Source organism: Silurus meridionalis, chromosome 9 (genome assembly GCF_014805685.1).
Source record: "Silurus meridionalis isolate SWU-2019-XX chromosome 9, ASM1480568v1, whole genome shotgun sequence".
Classification (NCBI taxonomy): Eukaryota; Metazoa; Chordata; class Actinopteri; order Siluriformes; family Siluridae; genus Silurus; species Silurus meridionalis.
Window position 1 is genome coordinate 2,232,913 of NC_060892.1, and position 25,455 is coordinate 2,258,367.

General features: G+C 40.6%; 2 protein-coding genes across 2 annotated transcripts in view; both read left to right on the plus strand.

Moving 5' to 3' along the window:
* The first annotated feature begins 399 nt into the window (after positions 1-399).
* soul4 (heme-binding protein soul4) lies at positions 400-13,354 on the plus strand. The gene is made up of 6 exons (XM_046857700.1): positions 400-553; positions 5,234-5,427; positions 7,539-7,624; positions 9,421-9,562; positions 9,651-9,834; positions 10,771-13,354. Exons 2-6 carry the CDS (start codon positions 5,265-5,267, stop codon positions 10,943-10,945), a joined length of 750 nt encoding a protein of 249 aa, XP_046713656.1. The 5' UTR covers positions 400-553; positions 5,234-5,264; the 3' UTR covers positions 10,946-13,354.
* Positions 13,355-15,089: 1,735 nt separating this feature from the next.
* The window catches only part of ptk7a (protein tyrosine kinase 7a), a 37,026-nt gene continuing 26,660 nt past the window's right edge, over positions 15,090-25,455 (plus strand). Inside the window, 1 exon segment of the mRNA XM_046857114.1 lies at positions 15,090-15,625. Coding sequence (XP_046713070.1) covers positions 15,541-15,625 — 85 coding nt within the window. The 5' untranslated portion in view covers positions 15,090-15,540.

The following is a 25,455-nucleotide window of genomic DNA, read 5'->3' on the forward strand; positions in this document are numbered from 1 at the left end:
TATGAAGAAACATGGAAAGAATTCATAATGCAATATGGCGTTTTTAAACTAAAATTTTAAATAGGGTCAATAGGGTTGAGATCGGAGCTCTCTAGCAGGAGATCTTCCACAGGTTTGGATCTCCAAGTTTAAATAAAGACATCCTGTGCCTACAACTATATGTGAGAAGTTTGGGTGGAAAAAGCACTTATGTATATAATATAGTGTACTTTACAAGTCTGTTTTAACACGTGGTGTTTCTTGATCATTCTTGAAGCTTGGTCAGGATCAGAGAAGGAACGCAGGACAGGAGTTGCAGAGTGTTTGCACGTGAGAATGTTCTCACGAATCCCAAGCAGATGCCAAATCTTTACATTTTGTTTGTCTTTGTAAATGACTGAGTGCAGACTAGGGGGTGTGTTCTGCTGCTCTCCTGCCGCTCACGCGCATCTTCGCGGATGAAGTGGAGACGTTTGTCACGTGACCGGCAGACGGCGTGAGCGCTGTGAGACGGACAGAACACCGACGGCAGCTTCTCTCTGTCTCTTCTGTCCTTCTGTCTCTTCCTCATCGGGTAAGTGTTTACTATTTATTACTCTAGTTGTCAATATTGCGTGTGCGCGCGCGTGTGTGCGCGTGAGCACGCGCTTGTTGCTTTTGTAGCTGCGATAGAATTCGGCGGTGTTCTGTTTTCGCGTCCTTGTTTACACGTTTATGTGTCCACGAAGGGTTATTAAATTACAAGAAACACACAATGCACACACACACACACACACACGGTTTCATTTCATGTGCACGGAGAAGAAACTCGTCCGCTCGCGCGTTTCCTGCTGGTTGACCTACTTCCCTGAAACTGAAGCTCAGGATGGAATGGAGCAGAAAACACGCCGTGCTCAGGCTTTAATCCCATCATAGGCTGAGGAACCACTCAACCGTACCTTCTCATCTACTTATCTCCTGCTCTGTTTATTTCTTTTAGCCCATTCGAACTGTCTCAAGTTTGAGTGATTTGACTGCATTGGGATATGGTGAGGGTTCTCTCAGGGGTTTAGAAGAAACCTACATTATGAAGAAACATGGAAATTGTAATAATATAGTAATAATTATAAATGATATATATATATATATATATATGAATGATCAGGAAACAAACAAAACAAAAACAAACAAAACAAAAACAAAGAGCACACACACACACACACACACACACACACACAAATATATATATATAATTGTGTATTGAATCAATAGCATAATATCCATAAGTATCCATGGCCTATATAGAATGTTATATATATGTTATATATATGTTATATAGAATGACATATACAGTAATCCTATACAATATATTATATATTATAATTATTTAATTTGTATTATATAATTTAAAAACATCTAGCTGTAAAAACATGTGGATTTCTTTCTACTCAAATCACCAGAAAATATTTACATCATTGACATGACATTTTTATTTTTTTTTACAATTATATACTGTGTGTGTGTGTGTGTGTGTGTGTGTGTGTGTATATATATATATGTGGGTTTTTGAAAAAAAAAAATTATATGGATTTTAAAGACTATGACACGATGTATATATTTCAGCTCTTTGGAAAACAGTGTGGACTTTATCTATCTATCTATCTATCTATCTATCTATCTATCTATCTATCTATCTATCTATCTATCTATCTATCAATCTATCTATCTATTTACTGTATACATTTCTATCTATCTATCTATCTATCTATCTATCTATCTATCTATCTATCTATCTATCCATCCATCCATCCATCTGTCTACCTATCTATTTACTGTAGACATTTCTATCTATCTATCTATCTATCTATCTATCTATCTATCTATCTATCTATCTATCTATCTATCTATCTATCTATCTATCCATCCATCCATCCATCTGTCTACCTATCTATTTACTGTAGACATTTCTATCTATCTATCTATCTATCTATCTATCTATCTATCTATCTATCTATCTATCTATCTATCTATCTATCTGTCTGTCTACCTATCTATTTACTGTAGACATTTCTATCTATCTATCTATCTATCTATCTATCTATCTATCTATCTATCTATCTATCTATCTATCTATCTATCTATCTATCTATGTATTTGCTTAAAAAAAAATTTAGGTCAATTGATGTAAATAATTTGAAGTGGCTTCAGTAGAAAGAAATCTCAGATGCAACTTCGGAGGCTTTGGATAATTTTTTCTTCTTAACGGTTCCTTTAAAATAATCGATGACTGTAATTTGGCAAATTTTAACCCTAGAAGTGTAAAACTAAAAAAAATAAATGCAAAAGAAATGGCTGAAAAACATTTATTTATTTATTTATTTAATATATCATGATGACTAATGCGGCCTAAAGTTTGTGGACACCTGATTATTACACCCATGTGTGATCGTTGGACTTTCATTCATCTTATTCCAGATTTAGTCGTTTTGCTGTTAGAAGAACCTCCACTCTTCTGAGAAGGCTTTGCATTAGATTTTCGGAGAGTGGCTGTAGGTATTTGTGCTGATTCGGCTGTAAGAGCATTAGTGATGTCATTCGTGATGTTATGTGGGGGGGTTCTGGGGTTCAGTCAGTGCGTCTATTCGTCTCGGTGGGGTTGAGGTCAGGGCTTTGTTCAAGACCCTCGAGATCTTCCACTCCAGCTTTGGTAAATGGTAGTATTTTTGTCTTGTTGTGTGTAAAGGGGAATTGTGGATTGTCTCTGATTGCATTGGAGGAAAAATTTTAGAACCACGACAGCACACAAAGACGTCCTGTGCAATTGTGTGCTTCTGCTTTTGTAGCCACAGTTTGTGGAAGAACCACATATGGGTGTGATGGTCAGGTGTCCACATGCCTTTGGCTGTATATGAATGAAAAGCAGTTTTGTTCATACCACAAAAACGCAGCAGAGCAAACCATTTTACCAGTGGTGTTCCATCAGAACCAGAAGGGTGTTTCTATCCAGTCAGATTTTAGCTGTTACATTACGTGTTGCTGGAGTATATCTGACGTGAGGCCTTCAGAAATCAACACTGCAGCCAACCTGTTGCTTTAACCAATCAGATTTCGACTTGGCCACTCCGAGGCCATCTAACAGGTGCACAATAGCTTCAACGTTTTCACGTCCTTTGATCAGACGGTCAGAGAGCGCGCTATTTAGAGCTCGCAAACCGCATCTGTAGCAAACTGCACAAGCTCAAATATATATGAAATTAATAGCTGTTTTTTTTTTCATGTAGAATTTGCACAAAAACACACAATTTGCCTACATTTCAAATCCCCAGGAAAACTAAAATGCAGGAAAAACCTGGGGTCATTTAATGAGGTGAATATCGAATATCGCAGTTGTGGCTCCAGTGAAAGAAGACTTGTGTTGAATTGTGTTCATTGGGTTTCTTGCTTTAGTAATGAGCTTCATGCTCACTGTGTGAGATTCCTGTCTGTGATGCAGCGCTCTGTTCTCCTGCCTTTCTCCTGCGTACAGCCGTGGAGTCAGAATGGTATCACGAGGTGGAATGATTCAGGCAGGACACCAATTCAATTCATTTTCATTTGTATTGCGCTTTTAACAATGAACATTGTCTCAGAAGCTTTACACAGATAATACAGAGATAAAGAATGAATATTTTGTTGATAAGTATAAGTTTGTCCCTGATGAACAAGCCGGTGGCGACTGTGGTGAAGGAAAAACTCCCTGAGATGCATAAGGAAGAAACCTTGAGAGGAACCAGACTCAAGTGGGAACCTCATCCTCATCTGGGTGGCATCGAATGTCTATTAATTATAGATAAACGATGTTGAGGTGCAGTGATGGAGATCAGATGCAAACTGTAGTCCTGAATTAGTGTAGCAGACTGTTGACATTAACTACAGTCCAAATCCACCAAGACACCACTGAAGTCTCCAACCTTTCCTGCTTTAAAACAACCCCAAACGTTAAGCTTCCACCTCCATGTTTGGCTGTGGGGGTGAGGCAGTTCGCTAACATCTTCTCTCCTGTTCTCATTTACATTTATGGCATTTGGCAGATGCCCTTATCCATAGCGACTTACAACTGAGCAGGGGAGGGTTAAGGGCCTTGCTCAAGGGCCCAGCTGTGGCAGCTTGGTGGTGGTGGGATTTAAACTTGTGACCTTTCGATCCAAAGTCTTAACCACTGAGCTCCCATGGTTCTCCTTCTTACACAAGTTTTTCTGTTAGAGACAAAAAATGTCGACTCCACAGAACTATTAGTCACGTTTTTGCCTTTTACTGAGTTTATTGCACAGAAACAAAAGGAACACGCACGTGTCTCAAAAAGCTTAAAAGACCAAGTGTTTCCAAACTTTTGGTGTAATGCAAATTACGGCTGAAATGATTACTTGTGTAATTCGAATAAAACAAAGGCATCGTTTCCCCACGGACCATTATTACTGACGCACCACCTGCTAAACTCTGGACCGATATGGACAGGTAACACAGAAGACGATGCAGAATGAAAAACGGAGGAACGGATGGAAAACAGTGAGCGTTGAGGAGAAGATTAGGACATATTATTTTCCACATTTGTTGTAAATTGAAGTCAGTGTTTTCTGGCAGTATAAATCCACAAGATATGCCCAAAAGTATTGGGACACCTGACAATGAAGACTACTACTTGGGTTGGAGATGAAGATCTTCTGCTATAGAGGTCTGATCTTAACCCTATTAATCAGGATGAATGTGAATGCTGAATGCACTCCAGTCCTCACCCTTGTAGGTGAGTGAATCTCCAGAAACTTCCACAAAATCCAGTAGAACATCTTGGGACATTGTATTATAAGAGCAAATGGGATTAAATGTGGTATGGGATGCTCAAAAAAAAAAGCACATACCAATCAGGTGTCTAAACTTTTTTGTGTTTTTTATTTATATTTTTATATGTTTTATTTATCCCTTGTCACCCCCGTGAGTGTTTGCATTTAGGATTCACACAGGTACATATTAGCAGCAATTAACATGGGTGTGTTTACAGTGTGTATGATGGGCGTTGTCATCGCATTCCAACAGAGTAGATCTTTGTCAGGGCATAAAAATGTGTGTGTAAAGAAAAGGGTTGGGGAGAGATTTCCAATTGAGTTCCAAAAAGGTTGTCCCATGAGCATGAATCTACAATAGGCTTAAAGTGATACATGTTCTTTTCCAAAGTACAGATCATCCAAGCTTTTATTTTCAATACAGTAAACAAAAACCTGTGCACTTTGCTGTATTTCAGGTCGCACGACAAATTCAGCGGGGGAAAAAAAATGGCCCTTATCTCTATTGAAGATCTCGCTGAACTGGATGATGAGCAGTTAGAAGATGAAGTCACTGAAAACTCCCAGGCTGTAGATGACGATGAGGAGGAGCAAAGGCTGCTAGCTCATTGGCAAGCCGTGGGGAGGACACATCAGGTCTCCGTCCCAAGAGGTCCAGTTTCTGAATTTAGGGTTTGAACGGAATTTAAATTTCACCCATCATGGTTCACTTTTCAGTTGTTTAACTGCTTCCTTTGTTCATTTGTTCAATGTGTAATGTAGATTATTGAAGCATGACAAACATTGCCTGTTATTATAAAGTACAAGAAGTGTACACCAAGATTTAAACCATTGTACGGGTTATTTATATCTTCATATACATTCATATTCATATATAATATAATTCTGGTAAATATACAACCTTCACCGTGAATTCTTTTTTTAGTAAACCACAAACACTATATGGACAATAATCTGTGGACACCTGACCATAAGCGTTTCTTTTTGAAGAACCTCCACTCTTCTGGGAAGATGTCTGAATAGATTTTGTGGTGATTCGTTCATCCACGAGGGTGTTAATAAAGGTACTGATGTAGGTGATGTGAGGAGACCTGGGGTGCAACCAGTGTTCACATTCATCCTGTTTAATAGGTTTGGAGATCTAAAGAGGGAGATCTTCCACACACACATCTATGTGAAGCATATCTTCATGGAGCTGGCTTTATACTGGAACGTGTGCTACTTCATCCAAAGACGTCCTAAGATACGTCTACTGTAATAAATTTGAAAATGGTGTCTTAAAATCGCTCCACAATTTAATTTCCCAAATGTTGCTCATTCACACTGAAACGTCTGAAAACAAGCAAAATGCAAGACGCTTCAACCCGAGTCCATTTATTTACTTTTCCGGCTCTGAAACATCCCTCAATTGCGGTTTCAGGCCTTTCGGTGCAAAAACAATTGAAAACGATAGCGTTGACGCAGAGCATTTTCAGACTCCGGATTAGTGAAGACGTAGCCCTGGACAGTTGTGTCTCCTCAGCTTTGTGGTAACATATGACCCGAAACGTTTAAGCTGAACTTCTGAACTTCTGTAGATTTTAATTTGGAGTTTCGGTGGTTTTGCAGGTAACAAGAAAGGGAAGTGTGTAAGATTTTGGCTGGAGGCGAACCACATGCCTAACGAGCTCTCCTCGATTTTGAGCTAAATATAATTGAGGCCATCTTGAAGACAGAATAACTTTTACCTCAGCATATAGTTTGGTCTCGTGCCAGAAGGAGATCTGATTCAGGCTGGAGGTGTGAAAATTGTACATTAAAATTGACAATTATGGTTTCATTCCAGAGTCATGTGCAGTTCATCTCTAAAAGTTTAATCAACTCTCTGTGTGTGTGTGTGTGTGTGTGTGTGTGTGTGTGTGTGTGTGTGTGTGTGTGTGTGTGTGTGTGTGTGTGTGTGTGTGTGTGTCTGATTTAATCCTCAGGGCTGCTGCATATCTTTCTCAGCTCCCATGTTTTTCTTCTTCCTCATTGTTCCTTGTTGAGAACTGAAAGGCTCTGTATTGTGTTGAGAAATTGCTTTCCAAGCTTCTCTGCTGCATTCAGCTGCTTTGTGGCATTGGACATGTTGAAAACATCTACGTGCTTTCAGTTCTGCAGGTTTATAGTTTCATTTGATAGAAAAGGAATAAAGCCTCTGTAACATGCGTCAGAATGTGGACTGCAGTTTCAGTGCACGGTGGAGGTTTTATATGAGGGGTATTCAAGTCAAAGCGGGACTTTTCTGTTTATAAAATAAATAAAATGAGTGAAAAGCGTATTTATTTATCGACATGCCGAAATTTCTGCACTTTTCCCATCGTGTAACTGACGCCTGGAAAGATTCGGCATGGAAGGGTTTGTCTGGACGCCGGAACCATCCTGGGGCACTCTGCTTCACTTCATTATCAGGGAACCACCACGAGCAGGAACCTCACTGATGGACCTACCTGTTTTTTTTTAAATGTTTACACCGTTTAGACGTCTTACTGCAGCCGAGCGTTTCGCTCCATACTGTTCTCGAAGTCTTCAGCTTCGTTCACAGGAAACTTCTTCGCCACACACTTTTATACACACAATAAAAAGTCCCGGGTTTGACTTGAACGCCACTTGTATTGATAGTCTCTGTGTGTGTGTTTGTGTGTGTGTGTGTGTGTGTGTGTGTGTGTGTGTGTGAGTGTGCAGTGAGTGAACCTTTTGACTGCATTGCTAAAGCTGACTTATGCTCTTCATATCTTCCTCCAGAGATGACCGGACCCATTATGGAGATGACGAGGAGGAATCAGCAAATGGAAGCTGTTCCTTTTGTCACCATAGCAACCCATGAAAAGGTATAGGTTTGTCCCATGTATACACCATATGGACAAAAGTGCTGACTTTTCCATCTATTCGTGGTTCTTCTTTGAGCACGAAGTTGGAAGCACACAACTATTTAAGATGTTCTTGGATGCGATCACATGAACGTTTCCCTTCAAAGTTTGTGGGCGTAAGATTGGAACGTGCTTCTCTTTAAACATCCCATTCGTTATTTACTGTTCCTATAACCTCCACTTTTCTGGGAAGGTGTTCCTCAGAGATCTTCGTGGAGCTGGCTTTGTGCACAGGAGCATTGTCATGCTGGAAAATCATCTGAATTGTCTTTGCGTAGCGAGTTAAACCTCAGGATCGCATAATGGACCTCCAACATTATCAGACCAGTTCAGAACATGATGTCGTGATGAACGTGATGGATCCTTCTCTTTTCTGAGTTTTAATTTTGCTCTCCACACAAACAGCTTCATTACCAGTATGAGATCCGGTTGTACACTGTAATACATCGTGTTTGTTCCTGTCTTCTTGACTGGATTATAAATTTTCCCTCCCCATGTTAGATTCAGTATTAATGAACCACTGCATTGTTTATAACCACAGAGAGATAACGAACTGCTGAAGACAAATTGGGCAAATTTCCCTCCAAGCCATGGTGCTGGAGCGCATGTCTAGGCAGCACTAATGGCATTTGTCCAAACCTAAAGGCACGTCCCAAACCTGCTATGTAATTAACCAGTATGTTTCTACCTGCATCATGGTGTAGCAGGTAATTTTCCACCTCACAGCTCCAGTGTCCCCAGTTCAGTCCTGCCAATAGGTAAATGTGTAAATAAGGTCACGTGTGTGTGTGGCGGCGAGTTCAAGGCTGGAGTTTCTTCATCATTGATTCCTCTCTAAATGTTCTGCTTGGTGTTGATCTGATGCTAAACTGTATGTTGGCGATCAGTAAATACACCAGGCGCCAATCAGAACGAGTTTAAAACAGAGATTTTATCCTGGTAAATAAAAAGGAACGACTGATTAAACAAAATGTAGTTAAGTAAAATGTTTAAAATGTAGTGAAGTTCAAATAAAAGTCTCCCCAAATGGAAATACTTCAGTAAATTACAGATACGTGAAAAAACTACTTAAGTACAATAATCAATTACATTTACTTCATTACTGCCCTCTGCTGGTTATTATTATAATTATGCTCACAATTTCTCTTCCTCTTTATACTGCGCCATTACTTACGCCCTTTATTGAATATCCAGTCTTACTTGCCTTTATTATATTTTGGTTTCTGTAAATACATTTCTAAAATAAACTATACACCAGGCAAAAGTTTGTGGACACCTGAGCATGAAAACGTTATGTGCTTTTTCAGTAGCTCTTATAATGACCTCCACTCTTCTGGAAAGATGTTCCACTAGATTTTGTGGAGATTCCTTCAGCCACAAGGGTGCAGTCAGTCTTCACATTCATCCTGTTCAATACGGCTGGAGCTCTATAGCAGGAGATCTTCCACACCAACCCATGTAACCCATATGTTCGCTGAGCTGGATTTGTGCACAGGGGCATCATCATGCTGGAACCGATTTGTGTCTCCTAGTTCAAGTGAAGGGAAATCCTCATGCTACCGTGTCCAGGGACGTCCTGAACAATTGTGTCTCTCCAAATTTGTGGGAACAGCTTGCGGAGGAACCACATATGGCTGAACAAGTCCAGTGTGTGTATATACTAGGAACAGGTATAAATCTATTTCTCTGATTGCTTTTGTGTGTGTGTGTGTGTGTGTGTGTGTGTGTGTGTGTGTGTGTGTGTGTGTGTGTGTTAGCTGGGTGAGGTCGTATATGAGGAGAGAGTGTATCCACCAGGTAAATGGGCCTGTATCACTTTTGGAGAGAAGCTTTATGAGCAGAGCATCTCTAAGGGCTTCATGAAACTCATGCGCTTCATCTGCAAGGAAAACTCCGCTGGTATTCACCCAAATTGACTCCAAATCACAGCATGGACACTCAATAATAAATAATAAACCTAATATTTCATGTATAATGATCTCTGTAGGTCGTTACTTGGGCATGACCGTGCCTGTGGTGAACGGGATTATGATGCTAAAGGATGGCAGCGGATTAGAAAACGAAGTCCTGACCGCGTACTACTTACCTGCCGAGTTTCAGGCAAACCCTCCTCAGCCTGCGGACCCAGACATCACTATCGTCCACAGGGACTCGCTGCGAGTGATCACCCGGTAAGACGCTTTCCTGAGTTATGGATAGCAAAGGTTGGATCGTACTTACTGATAACTGATTAATCAGCCGATAGTTTTTCAAATGGATAATGCAAAAAAATAAAACACTATTAAAAAAAAAAGGTACAAAACTTTAACACAAAAAAGTACTAAATCATGAAAATGCGATGAATGAAATAAATATGAATGTTAATTAATAAATATTAATATTATAAATTAATTATAACTAATATAAAAAATCGTTTTTTTTAAGTACTGCTCTTAAAACTTACTTATTTGTTTTTTTATTATTTTTATTATTTAATGTTTGTCCTTGGAAAGCGCTTTGAGATGTAACTTTTAAAGAAAAATACAGATTATTATTACAGAAATATAATTAATAAATGATAAATAATAAATATAATATAGCGTTTTTATAAAAAAAAAATAATAAAAACCACAAAACAAACAGCACGTTGTGTCAGTGATTCACCTCTAGAGGCCGCTCTCGTAATGACAACAGACATCTTCAGCCGCTCCAGCAACCAACGAAATCCGGAAAAATTATTGGTATGTATTTTTGCCGATATCCGATAGTTTCAGCAATCAAAACCGATTAATCGGTCGACCTCCACTGCTAAAAACCAGGTGTAGACTCTAAAAAATCCTGTGTACGTTATAATTCATTGTGACTGACCGGTGTGTTCCAGCTCCAAACTGAGCAAGATTATACACATTTTCAAGATTAAACAAAACAAACAAACAAAAACAAACCCTAAGTCGAGTCGTGTTGTTGTCATGCTCACTACACTTTCTGCACGTGTCGAGACTCGCATCCGGATCTTCGTGTGACGCGATGGAACTTCGTGTGTGTCATGAATCAAGGACAATATCAAGTGCTTCCTATCAATGATTGTTCTTTTGTGTATAGTGATGAATGCATGTTGCATCCGTTAGGGTTTTCTTCGGCACCACTACAGAGGAGACGATCTCAAGGCAGATCCGCTTACTGTGGGAGCTGCTGGGAACATCTGAGGACATTCACCAAGACCAGTACATGGTGGCTGTTTACGAGAACCCCGGGGTGCCATCACGTAGAAACGAGATCTGGTTCATCCGCCAGAACCCTTAAGGGGGGTTCTGCTCTCTCTCTCACACACACACACACACACACACACACACACACACACACACACACACACACACAGTCCTTATAACTGCACCTCCCCTGTGGCACCAGCGAGAATGACCAAGCTAGTGAGATGAATAAAGACAGGACAGTTCTTTAATACTACTAACAGTATTAACTCAGGCTACTGAGGATTCTAGTGAATATTTTTCCAGGTCATATAATAATTTTAGAAAATATTTTTGTAAAATTTTGAAAGATTTGAGCCAGATATACGTTTAAGGTACATCATTCGATCACAGTTCTTATATAAAGTGTATAAGAATCTGAATACACACAGTTCAGGTAGCATAACACAGTTCTCATTTAGTACTTTTCCATACACTTTATGGGCAAAAGTTTGTGGACACCTGAGCATAAAATTGTTTTATATATATATATATATATATATAATTTCCGCTGTCAAGTTGTTAGTAATGTCAGGTACTGATGTAGGTGAGGTGAGAAAGCCTGGGGTGAGTTCTTTTCAAGGGTGTTGGGTTTGGGTAAGAGATCTATAGCAGGCATTCAAGATCTTCCACTTCAAATCCATGTAAACTGTATCTGAATGGAACTGTCTTTGCATGCTGGAACAGGTTTGGATCTCCTAGTTCAAGGAGATCCCTATACAATTGTGTGCCTCGAACTTTCTGCTAAGAATCACTAATAACTAAAATAACTAAAAGGTAGTACAGGTGTCCCAAAGGTTTTGCCCATATAGCGGCGTTCATTCTTCACTTTAAATTGTCAAACTGATATTCACCACTAGGGGGCATTTGAACCCAACATTTTGTTCCAGAACTACTTGTGAAAACTTTTTTCACTTTTTTTTTTTTTAAACACTGATTTCAAGCATTTGTGTCTTTTTATTCTCTTTGTTCTTTTTTTTTAAATGAAACTAAACTACTAAACCTATTTTCCATCGCTTGTTTATTCTCAGCACAGTCTGCTATCCTTAAGAGTTTATATAAGAAATCATGGGAAAGTAACCCACAGAATGTACGACTAACTTCACTGTGCCCTCTACACTGCACCTCAAGCTATTCCATCAGCAAGATCATCAGCGGTTTCGACCGAAACGTGTCGATCGAATGTCCGATAGACCAAAGGTTTACGCAAGCGTGACAAATCAGTTCCCACGTGACGGATTTTACTGTGACCTTGTATGTAACTGTGATTTTTTTCATTCAAATCAATTATGAGAACACATATTTTTGTACACGAGTAAAATTGGGGAAATTTCTCAACCGCATTTCCACTTGTATATGCCTGTGAGTTTTAATAACAAGAATGTATAAGGCAAACGTATTATATACAATCAGCACATCGATGTTTTTTTCCAGAGCGACTTACAACTAAGGGCATCCCTCAAGGCCCAACTAAGTGGTGCTGGGATTCGAACCCATGACCTTCAAAGTCAAAGGCCAATGCCTTTAACCAATGAGCTACCGCCTTCCTACAGTTTTAGCCAAAATCAACAATCGTCTGAATCACAGACATGCAGAAACTCATCTGGTTATTAATTTTTTTTCACTGTTCAGATGTGAATCAGTGTCATTGATAGCTTCATATCGATGTTCTTGCCTGACAGGAGCGGAATCTGATTGCTTATTTTCCTGCTATTTACGATTTTCTACTTGTAAACTCGATGTTTTGTGTGTTCTGAGATGCGTTTGTTCCAAGCTGTATAGCCATTTTCCTCTGATCCCTCAGGTGCACTATTCTGTGTAAATTCTTGAGACGCTTGTGTGTGAAAATCTCAGGAGCTTCTCATACACTCAAACCAGGCTATCCAGTCCAAACGTCCATGCCATGATCCTGTCACAGAGATCACACCTTTTCTTCACCCTAAAGTTTAAACCATGATTTTATTTTAATTTTTTTTATATATACTAAACACTGATAATAAAGTTATTCTCTCCTTGACCACTAGATGGCAGCATAACCACTGTAGTCTGTTTGGATGTACAGTATTTGGTTTTTCCTACTCAATGGGACCATGTATGGGATGATGGGATGTAGATGTTCTGTATGATGCATGTCACAAGACCTTGAACCTTTTTACTAACCTTGAAATGATCACTGATTTCGGGGAGTTGCTCAGCTTTCGTTGGAATCTTCTCCTGTGTGCCACTTTTCCTCATCGTGTTTGTTTTAGTATCGTGTCGAAACTTCTCACACTGATCTCAGAGGAGTTGATTAGTCAACATTAATGAGTCTGTTAGGAAGCTCAGAAGACTAACGCAGCAGATATATCGACGTTATAAACTGGTGTGGTGTAGATTTCACGTCTTGTGGACTTTAATGTGCATATGTTCTAGATGTTTGTTGTTTTTGCTTTTCTCTAAAGAATAAAGTGCAGCGCTGATGGTCTTCTCTGGTTTCCATCGTCTGTTCTTTTGTCTGCTTGCTGTCTGAAAAAGATTTTATTTTAATGAGATTTTTTTTTTCTGCATCATAAATGCATAAAGTTTTATACTTCATCAGCCAGTGATGATGATGCTTAGGGAAATACTGAGATTGAGATGATCTGAGGAAGAAATTGAGAGGAACCAGACTCAAAAGAACCTCATCATCATCTGGGTGGAATGTCCATTCATTACAGTTCCATCATTGTTGAGGTTGTTTACTGATCATGGCGATTCTAGATGATTCTATTCTAATTCTATTGATTTATCTTCATGATTCTGGATTGTAAATCTCCAGATTAACCTCATGGATCTTCAAGCTGCTCATGTGGAGTCATCGTGGGTGACAGTAAGTTGGTTTCCACTTGAAGAGAACTCCATCCAGAAGTAGTAACACACACACACACACAAGCTACACACGCTGCTGAAATACCAGTGATCTCATCTCCTCCTTTTTCTCGGACCTGCCCAATATCTACCCACCTACCCACCCAATTGTGGAGATTCATTCAGACACAAGGGTGTTGGGAAAGTCAGGTACTGGTGTAGGTGAGGTGAGAAGACCTGGGGTGCAGTCAGTGTTCACATTCATCTCAAAGATATTCAGTAGGTCTGAGGTCAGAGCTCTATAGCAGGAGATCTTTCACTCCAAACCATGTTTTCATGGAACTGGCTTTGAGCACTGGAGCATTGTCATGCTGGAACAGGTTTGGGTCTCCTGGTTCATGTGAAGGGAATGTTCAACACTACTGCATCCGAAGATGTCCAAGACAATAGTGTGTCTTTAATTCTCCAACAGTTTGGAGAAGATCCACACATGGCTGGACAGGTCAAGTGCCCCAATGCTTTTGTCTAGAAAGTGTATTTGGTATAAAACACCAGCTGCAGCTCATCATTTCGTGGTCTGGTGTGCAGGAATGTGAAGATGTCTGGAATATTTCATGTATATCGTATTGGAAATAAAAAGGGAAATTGGTTATTTTAAAATTGTGAACAGACTGAAGGACATGAGGGATTTTGTTTGTTAGATTTGGATGCAGGTGTGTATTGAAATTCAGAGAAGTGAAGAAAAGAGTGCAGGCAGGGTGGAGTGGGTGGAGAAGAGTGATAGCAGGAGTGATTTGTGATAGAAGAGTATCTGTGAGAGTGAAAGGGAAAGTTTATAGGACTGTGGTGAGACCTGAGATGTTGTATGGTTTAAAGACAGTGGCATTGAGTAAAAGACAAAAGTTCTGGAATCTCAGCAGTGATGGGATGAGAAGGATGGTCTCAGAGAGAACTGAAGATGGCGTTACAACGCAATACATCTGACCCATAAGGTCTATAAACAGCTAAAGGTTATGTGAGTTAATTCCAAAGAGTTGGTCTTGTCATTGCCTGGGTTTGACTTTTGTCCATTTCTGGTTACCTTTAATAGGATTTAAATGACGCAATGAAGATCTTAAATCTGTGAAATGAGCCGGTTACAGGGTACAGACTCCTCCTCCTCCTCCTCCTCCTCCTTTTCCACCCAGGGACTAAATCTCAAATGCCTCCTTTTTTCTCTTGGATAAGGAAGTGCACTACCTAGTGGACGACATGATGGTTTCTACCTACTATGTAGTGCACGATGAGGTGAATAAGCAGCTGTTTGGGATTGGACCCAGATCCTGTTTCCACAACGCCGGAAGTCGGCTTCAAAACGGGGCGCGTTTGGTGGGCGGGGCTTGAATAGTAAAGGCGTGGCTTAGGCTTGAGATCCAAGCGGTAGGAGCCATCGCGGCTCATCATATGTAACTTTTCTTGGTTACAAAGTATCGCATTGTTACAATTATTGGTATTTTATTGACGCGAGCTGATGTGATCAAGACACGTGGTTCCTGGACCTCCTGATAAAAGCAGACGCATCTGGAGGGAGGAGAGAAGAAAGGGGGGATCAGACCTTCAGCGGCAAAAAAGTTAGTGAGTAATGAAAGCAGCATGGAGCTCCTGCCACATCCCCCCTGCTGAGGATCTGGAGTTCTTCTGACCATAAACCACGTCTCTGCTTTCTCCAAGCTTGGAGTTTGGAACCCAGACGTTAAACAGGAGGGAAAACAAATCAGCCGGATTATTCATCTGGTTGCGACCAGGTCGTGGGTCCGTCTTTTCTTCCCGAGTTCAAGTTGGTCGATGTTGATGATGATGAAGAAAGCCCACCAGCAGGAAACCCGGACACACTCTGCTGCTGTGTGCTTCATCACGCTCCTGTTCCAAGGTATGACCATGATTTCATGATTTGTGTATCTGCATATCAATGCTGAATCCATCTGCTCTCAGCTTGTAGAGCTGCACTTGGGACAACCTGAAGATCATTTATGATGATCATTGAGAACTTTCCTTCCTTCCTTTACAGTTCATCTCCATTTAATGTATGAGATGATTCTTCCATGGAACAAACTCAATGGCTTGATGTTTGCAGTGTTTCCAAAACACCTGAAAGCTTTTGTGTTTTTTTTTTGCCATTTTAGGCCACCTTTCCTGCCTACAGGCTTCTGCTTTGGCTGGAATAGTTTGGCTCAGAATAGTTGTGTAATTCCTGGGTAATTCTGCATGTTTTATTTCTACAGGAAGCGTAGTTGTTAGGGTGGGGGTGGGGGTGGTGATTCCTCACTAATGTATGATGCATAAACATGAAAGTGGATTAAAGTCACCAGTGGGATTCTGTTACCAACCGGTTTGTCCTCTAAACCAAAAGACACTCATCTGCCTGATTGCATGTCGTGGAAACGGATCAAAGTGCGTCCACGTGTGGGTCTTCAGACATTGACTCGGTTTCGAATACTTTCACGATCGGAAGAGTGAAAATATCTAAATGGGATCCAGAGACGACTCTGTGGTCTTCTGGCCTAAGCAGGATTTTCGAATGTTTACACTGGTTGACTCGGTGCTGGCGAACTCAACAGTCTCTTTTATGACTCTGGCGAGCGAATGGAAGCGGCCGGGGATTGATGCCAGACTCCACACTGCTGTGAGTGTATTCCGCATGAGACCGAGGGTCTCCTTACTTTCTCCCTGATCTCCGTAAGAAGCAAGATGAGCTGCAAGGACAGTGGGTGTGAAAACTGAGTGCGGCCTTCTTCAGACTGCTGAATACTGAATGCTCGGTCTGCGTGCTGCATCCCGGGGGACCTGGCTACGGTGGAGCAGGGAGGGAAAGGGATGACGCTGTGTGTGGGGGTGGAAAAGAGGACGCTGTGTTGTGTAGGGCTGAAGTATTCCTCCAGGGCTCACTGAGGAAGTAGTGTAAAATTTGCATGGGTGCCCGAAAGATAAAAGCATGTACTTCGCAGGTACTTGAAGACCCTGGCTGGTGTTTACGAACACCGGGGGAGCCGTCACACTTCTTTGTTGTGTTAATTCCAAAAGGTCTGGGGAAAACCCGGGTCCTCACAATGGTCAAATAAAGGTGCGGGTTGTGAGGACCTGTGTTTTATATTTCCCCATATGGGCTACTTTTATATACATTGGGTATGTGTGGGATTCTGTATTTCACAGTAATCGTTCAGATTGCAGGGAATTTTCTTCATCTTGAAGATACCAACCCACAGAACTCCAGGGTTCAATGTTTTTAAACTCTAAACGTCACGTCCCTTTGAGTGCTGAAAAAGTTTCTGGTTCCAAAGTTCCCAGAAGAGTTTCCCAGGATAGAATTACAAAGCGCTTCAATATCCAATCCTTGAAAAAAAAAAAAAAAGCCTGTGTCATTAAAAGCAGGCTGAGAGTTTTTTCTTAAAGAATCCGTTTGGCAGTCGGATGGTAGTTCTGGTGGGAGTTATTTGGAAATGAAATCTGGAAGTTGTCCTCTACCACAGCGCCGCGTAGAACCCCAAAATCCACATAAAAACTGTTTCAGAGAATCGTTTTCAATATAATTTGTAGTTAAAACCTCATGAAAAGATTAGATGGAATAAACACTTTTACAGTCACAGACCCCTGGAAAGGAAACCCCCAGTTTTATGATTCTTTTTGTTTGTTTGGATTTTTTTTTAAAGAATTGCAGGAAGTCTGAACAAGATTATAATCTAAATCATGAAGCAAAATGAACTGAACATTAAATCCCAAAAGTCTTTTGTGTACTTTTCTGGCCACAAGCTTTAGGATGTCAAGTTGCAACAGTCTCCAAAGACAGAATTTTGACTCTGAATACACGTTATTTTTGTACGATTAAGGAGTTTTATTTGAAGCACTTGGTGAGCAGTAAGGGAACGAATCTTTCACGAAATTGCTGGAAAAGTTTTGAGCTTGGTCTTTACAAGATCACTCAACACTTCCTGTTTTCAGGAACACTAGGTGGTCCTTTTGTTGAATGATTTTAGTTTCAGAACTCCCACTGAAAACGAAGTCAGTCTTACGGGTGAGTGAACAGGGTACACGATTATCACTGTATTTATAGATACCTTTTTAAATTATATCTTGGAATACATGGGTGCATGGTAGTTCAGATGGTTGTTTTGTTACCTCAAAGATCCAAGGTTTCATTCTGATAATAGATCATGTTTTTGTGGAGTTTTCCCTCTGTCTGCTTAAACTTCATCCTATTTTTTTTTCCAGGGTTTCCTGTGTGAAAGTTGTTTGTGGGTGATGCCATGTGAAGGACACCTTCATGTTTCTTATCTCTACCTGAGAAATCTCAATTTGTAATTGCTACTTGGAGAATTGGGACAGTCTCCTTTGTTAATTTTCTAAGTGAGGATATTAAAGTGGATATGCTGATGTCCGTTTTATCACGAGAAGTCGTCGATACATCATGTTTTGGCTATAAGACAGCACTGATGGTTGATCCTGAAACTACCAGCAAAAAATTATACCGTTAGTTTTTCCGGGTTGCGTTATACAGTACGAGAGCAGCCTCTAGAGGTGAATCACTGAAGCCATGTGCTGTTTATATAAAGTGTCTTTTTTTTTTTTTTATTTAATATATATATATTTTTTAAATGTCTCTTTTTCTTCTCAGTTTGAATGCCTCTTTTTCCCCCTCAATTTTTATTAATATAATGAATATATTTATATTTATTTCATTTAGCACATTTTCATGGTTCAGTATTTTTTGTTTTGTTTCTTTACTTTTGTAATCATGTAAACAGTTAAATTTTACATGGGTGGTTAGTTTCTTTTATAATTTTTTTTATCCAGTGTCTATTTTAAAAATTGGTGAATCGGTTAACAGCAAGTACGATCCGACCTAGCTATCGGTTGACCTCTGTTTATCATCACTCGTCATGCAGGCATTAGTACTTTTACAAATAGCTAGTTTGTTGATAATAAATGGTGAAGTTCATGCTTTTTTTCACGTGTAATGGTTGCGAGTTACGTGATTCCTGGTTGCGCAGACGATTTCAAAGACTGTTTTTTGTGCATTCGGCTATAAGCCTGAAAAAATGAATGTTGACACTCGGCTGTAATTTTACGCTCGATGTAGAGACGTCCTCATGGTTATAAAGATGGATTGTTCTCTGTGCTGCTGCCACCTGTCATTCCCTGATTATATTTTCAACAGCAGAGCACAGATTGAGAGGGAGAGAACGGGGCATGTGCTTTGGCTAATAGCAGTCATGCTAATTGAGGAAGCAGCTGTTTTGTGTGTTGGGGTGTGTATGGTGTCTTACAATGTACCATAATTTTATGCTACATAGTGAGAAGTTATTATTAGCAGAACGATACTTGATATAGTATGCGATTTGAATGTTTGAATGTCAGCCACACATGAGTTTGAGCATAATCCCATTCCATAGTGTGCCAATCTTCGCTGTTATAATGACCTCCAATCTTCTGGGAAGATGTTCCACTAAATTTTGTGGAGATTCATTCAACCACAAGGGTGGTAGTAAAGTCAGGTAAGCTCAGAAGGCCTGGGGTTCAGTAGGGTTTTTAATTCGGAGCTTTGTAGCAGGCCACTCAAGATCTTTCTCGGTTTCCATTTTTTAACAACGTTTTCACTAAATTGCCATTAGCTGTGAACATGTGTCGCCTTTGGTGATTGACATGTTCTCAGGACTGGCTGCACGTAGTCTCCTGATCTACCTTGATCTTGAGCAGGACAATAAAGAATAAATAACTCCTCAATTCGCTCAAGTAGAAGTGCAGAAACATGTATTTTAAAAGACTCTGGTAAAAGGTGAAGTTCTGACTGCACTTTTTCACTCAGGTTAAAGTAAAGAAGTTTGGGCTCTGACGTGTACTTCAGTAAAAAGTAGTGATTATTACTACCTTTTTTAGTGTCACGTTGGTAACTGAACCCCACATCATATTAATATATTAATACAAAATAATTTCATATGTTCTCTAATGAATGTATCCAGCCAGAAGATCCACCATATAGAACACATGCAGAGAAAAGATGATGATCAGGTGATCAGGAATGTCTGTTCTCAGTCACTCACGTCTCATCCACCTTAACCCCAGACTTCTTACTGCCTTCTGACTGCTCATTGTGAGCTTCATAAACTAGTCTACGTCCTGGGTGTGTGAGAGACAGAAAATAATACACAACAAGTGGTAGATTGAAAAAGCCACACAATGACAAGAAATAAGTTGAAAGTCTACAAATAGATTAAAACTAAAGTAACGAGTCTGGTTTAAAAATGTAAGAAAGAACAGATATTTGTGTTAATAATTTACTGAACGAAAGTAAAGAGTTGTCTGAAAAATGAAAGTACTGATTTCAGAAAAATATACTTAAGTGCAGTAGCAAAGTATTTGTAATGCTACCACTTCGAGAGATGTCCTAAACATATTCCTGACTGGTACAGATGCTAGCATAGACGCTTAGCCAAGCCCTGTTCCAGACCCTGTGCAGTCGGGGATGGTTCCACATCAACAGCCTAAAAATTAGTGAGCAACCCAAAACCTAGGGTGGATTTGGGCTGTTATTAATATCAACAGTCTGCTTCAGGCTACAGGCTGGACCACAGGCTGCATGAAGAGTTTTGCCTTTTACTGCAAACTTCACAATGATGGAACAGTAATGAATGGACAGGTTTCTTCCTCATGCTATTTTTCCGTTACCAAAGATTTTTACAGCATTTTTTTTACTGACCAAGCTCCAGCATGTACAACTTTCATTTGGTCTGAAAACCAAACGAAGTCATACTGGGAGAATATAAAAATTCCAAAAAAATATATGTTGGGGGTATGGGGTTGTTCTGCTTCTGATTAAACTGCTCTTGACTTTAGCAGAGTGTATGTAAGCATTTAGATCTCCGAATGGTGAACGTTTTAAAAGAAGCATGTGTTTGTGCACCATGTGGTGCGCCAGTTCTGTTTAATGACCACATGTTCTTTTGCTTTTATATGACCACGTACTGCAGTCATGGTTAACGAGTCCTATGAAATGTCTGCTCATACAGGTATGGATTCAACATAAGGTTTAATTGTCGGCGGGAGAATGTAGGAAAAGGGTGAAATAGACTGTCTGTGTAGATCGTGGTTACTTTTTTTTTTTACTGTACACTATTACTACGCGATAACCTGTGGAGCAGTGGTAGAGGACGGAGGGGTCTGCAGAGCAGTGTAGTGGTAGAGGACGGAGGGATGTTGTACATTAGAGATCAACATAAGCATGTCATATTAACAATGTGAGAAGTCAAACACAGTTGATTGTCCCTGGTTACCACATGGTTGTGTGCAGTGTTGTGTAGACCGTGGTTACTTTTTTACTGTACACTATTACTACGCAATAACCTGGGAAGCAGTGGTAGAGGACGGAGGGGTCTGCAGAGCAGTGTAGCGGTAGAGGACGGAGGGGTCTGCGGAGCAGCGGTAGAGGATGGGAGGGGTCTGCGGAGCAGCGGTAGAGGACGGAAGGGGTCTGAGCAGCGGTAGAGGACGGAGGGGTTCATGGAGCAGCAGTAGAGGACGGAGGGGTTCATGGAGCAGTGGTAGAGGACGGAGGGGTCTGGAGCAGCGTAGAGGACGGAAGGGGTCTGAGCAGCGGTAGAGGACGGAAGGGGTCTGCGGAGCAGCGGTAGAGGACGGAAGGGGTCTGCGGAGCAGCGGTAGAGGACGGAAGGGGTCTGCGGCGCAGCGGTAGAGGACGGGAGGGGTCTGCGGAGCAGCGGTAGAGAACGGAGGGGTCTGCTGAGCAGCGGTAGAGGACGGAGGGGTCTGCAGAGCAGTGCAGCGGTAGAGGATGGGAGGGGTCTGCGGAGCAGTGGTAGAGGACGGGAGGGGTCTGCGGAGCAGCAGTAGAGGACTGAGAGGTCTGCGGAGCAGCAGTAGAGGACGGAGGGGTCTGTGGAACAGTAGTAGAGGATGGAGGGGTCTGCAGTAGAGGACGGCGGGATGTTGTACAGGAGAGATCAACATAAGCATGTCATATTAACAATGTGAGAAGTCAAAGACCATTGATTGTCCCTGGTTACCACATGGTTGTGTGCAGTGAATGAAGGTAAGATCAGAGTGTTGTCCATAGAGATAACAAAATCATGGCATAGCTTTGCATCACCATGGATGTCCAGCAATTCAGTTTTGATTTTGATGGTATTAGGGAGTTTTACATGAGTTTACAGATATCCCTGATTCCCACAAAGCACCTGACTGGCCAGTACCTCTGTGATTGACAGAGGATTGTGATCTGTATTGGGACACCTGCCTTTTCCAGCTTTATGTGGTTCTTTATCAAAACTGGCACCACAAAATTGGAGGATCACAATTGTACAGTGTGTCTTTGGACAAGGTAGCATTAAATTTTCCGTTCCCCTGAACTAGAAGGACCCAAACCTGTTCCAGCATGACAGTGGCCCTGTGCACAAACCCACTCCCATGGGTTAGAGTGGAAAATATCCTGCTATATTGCACTGAACTCAACCGTATTGAAAATGATGAATGCACCCCAGGCTTCCTCACCTACATCACCTTACTAACACGGTTGTGGCTAAATGGATTCAAATCTCCACAAAATCTAGTGGAACATCTTCCCAGAAGAGTGGAGAAAAATATATATATATATAAAAGGAAATAAAGGACTATATGTGGAATTGGATGTTCAGGAAGTACATACAAATGTTATGTTCAGGTGCCCACAAACTTTTGTTCATCTAGTGTGTCAGGCTATGCGAAATTATAATTGTGAGAGTATTATTTTTTTCGGTCTCAGTTTCGGTTAAGAATGAGTCATGGCGAGATGAGCTGTCATTGTAATGTTTAATTGTCTCTAGCAATGAGTCATTACATGAGTCTCCATTGAGGAGCTTGGATATAACTGCTTTTTTTCTGTGCTGGGATTAGACAATATTGTGTGATCAGTGAGTTGATTGATCTCTACAGCTTTTTTCTTTTTTGATAAATTGTACATTAGGCAATCTTTACCGCTAATAAACGTTTATAATATTGGTATTAACTTTACTTCAGAGGTGTCATTTATTTTCCTGTAGTTTGGTTTATTTTAGGGATTCTTGTTAGTTATAACTGTAAATGCATTTATATCGAAGTTCATATAATTTAGTGATTCATTTATTATATAGAAACATTAAAGCGCCACTCTGCGTTTACAGCATATGCTTTGACATAAAAAAGGTATGTATGTGGATTATCATAGCTTGGACATGCCCACTCCTGCCCATTAATTCATGAGAGAACGAGATAAGAATACAACAGATTTCTTTCTTTCTGAGTTTTTATAGTACAAGTGTGGTGTGTGTGTGGAAAAGAAAAAAAATCTGTAGTCAAGTGAATTCATATCGCAAAGTTATAGACGTTTTGTATGTTGCTAATCTACATGTAAGGATAGATAAAGAAAGATAGACAAATGCCTAATCCTTTATGGACAAAAGTTTTGGGACACTCGAGTTTTCCAGCCATATGTGTTTCCTCACAAAACTGCTGAATGAATCAAACCAATTTAATGGTCAGGTGTCCACAAACCTTTGTCCATATAGTGTAGGTTACTGTTGCTTCTCCCTAGCCAGAGGGATGAGAGGGTAGCTGCTGCATATTTATCTTGAATGTATCGTATTGTTGGTTGTGATAGAGTATCTGCAAGAGTGAAAGGAAAAGTTTATAGGACTGTGGTGAGACCCGAGATGTTGTATGGTTTAGAGACAGTGGCATTGAGTAAAAGACAGGAGGTTGAGCTAGAGGTAGCAGAGCTGAAGATGAGATTTTTGTTGGGAGTGACGACGATGGACAGGATTATAAATGAGTTTATTAGAGGGACAGTGCATGTAGGACGTTTTGGAGACGAGATTGAGATGGTTTGGACATGTGCCGAGGAGGGACATGGGGTATATCAGTAGGAGAATGCTGATGATGGAGCCACCAGCAAGGAGGAAAAGAGGAAGACCAAGGAGGAGGTTAACAGATGTGGTGAAGGAAGACATGCAGGTAGTCGGGTTAAAAGAGGCAGATGTAGAGGACGGGGGGGGTATGGAGACGGATGATCCACTGTGGCAACCCCTAATGGGAGCAGCTGAAAGATCGTATTGTTGGCAATGCATCGAAATCACATTAGCCACAGTTATGGAGATGCAAACCCCTGGTAAAAATCCTTGACTGGACAATAAATGTAATTTATACAGTAGCTCTATTTTGATTTCATTGCTTGTGTTTTTAACTGATTGGCCACCAGCGCATGACAAACCTTTTGAGACGATTACACTCATAGTTGCCATCATCGTAATCCTTTGATGTGATGGAAAATCTCAACATTTCATACTTTCTCATTTATACGGCTAAACCCGAGCTAGTGTTTGGCAGCTGTGTACTGTGATGCGGTTTGGCTAGTCAGTCAACTAAGATGTGTCTTTAATTTATAATGTCATGTTGTGCAACTTTTAATGCCTAAAGCAAATTCATAAAAAAAAATATTTAGATGGATCTAATAATGGTATAAGGACAAATTATATAACGCTTTTGTCCCACGTTTGAACTTTGTTGGGGCTGCTCTTAAGAATGAGTGTTCGGTGTATCAGGGGTTGTTTGGTGCCAACACAAATATGATATTTGTGCCTTTTTTTTGAGAGGAAAGGTGGGGTGGAGAGATCATCTCAACAATACAAGCCCTGAGAAGCAGTTAATTACACCACATTCCATTAACATCTCTGAGTGTGAGGACATGGTGGGGGTGTAAGTGGGCCTCCTGCGGGGTATGTGGTGTGAAAAGAACGCGTGAACACCTCTTCATACTGGAGCTGGCTTGGCACATGGATCTCACATGTAGAGTACGGATCAGATTAGCCAGATTAGATGAGCTGCATTTGTTCACACTAAGAGTCCAGGAAACCGGGGTGGGGGTTGTGGGGGAGACCAAGGGGTGGTCTTGAATCCCCAAAGGGCAGAAATTGATTTCTGAAGCTCAGCCAGAAAACATACTTCCCCTCTTTTAGCCTGTAGTAGAACTATAAACTTGCCCATTCCCAGGACCCTGCTGGCATGGACCCCACGGAGATCTCCCCTCCCCCCCTGCTCTTATAGACTGTGTACTATAAACACCAAGAGGCTTGGGCTTTTTCCCCCCTTTTTGCTACCCATTCATTCAGCTAATAAAGCATGGTGTAGGATTTCCACCCGTGTTGAGGTGTAGTTTAACCTTCTAGGACTACATGTGAATAGAAGTTGTTGCTTGGAAATGGGGTAGATCGTGCCATTCTGTGTTGTGGAGGCTGTACCCTTGACAGTGGCCTTTGCTAAAGGGGGAAGAGAAGGGGGAAAAAAAGGAATCTCTTTGTTTCTCGTCAACCCGGCAAATCAATCTGTCTGCTGCTCTTGTTTGTATGGTAACGTGCACACTTGAGGCCACAGGATATTTTTTGGCAAATAGCGCTTGATCTGTGGCTCACAGGTGGGAACAAGAAGAAAGATGAGAACTGCAAGGAAAAAGGGAGGGGAAGGGAGGTCATAGGACCACTTGACTAGTCATATTGAGTGCGATATTCTCTCTCTCTCTGTATGTGTATGTGTATGTATGTGTATATATGTATATGTGTATGTGTATGTATGTGTATATATATGTATATATATATATATATATATATATATATATATATATATATATATATATATATATATATATATATATCTATATATATATCTATATCTATATCTATATAT

What these genes read in the sequence shown, in the direction of transcription:
- soul4 (XM_046857700.1), top strand. Translation starts at nt 5,265, where the DNA reads ATGGCCCTTATCTCTATTGAAGATCTCGCTGAACTGGATGATGAGCAG. An exon ending in CCATAGCAACCCATGAAAAG is followed by an intron (nt 7,625 to 9,420) that starts GTATAGGTTTGT and finishes TGTGTGTGTTAG; the next exon opens with CTGGGTGAGGTCGTATATGA. An exon ending in CTGCAAGGAAAACTCCGCTG is followed by an intron (nt 9,563 to 9,650) that starts GTATTCACCCAA and finishes TGATCTCTGTAG; the next exon opens with GTCGTTACTTGGGCATGACC.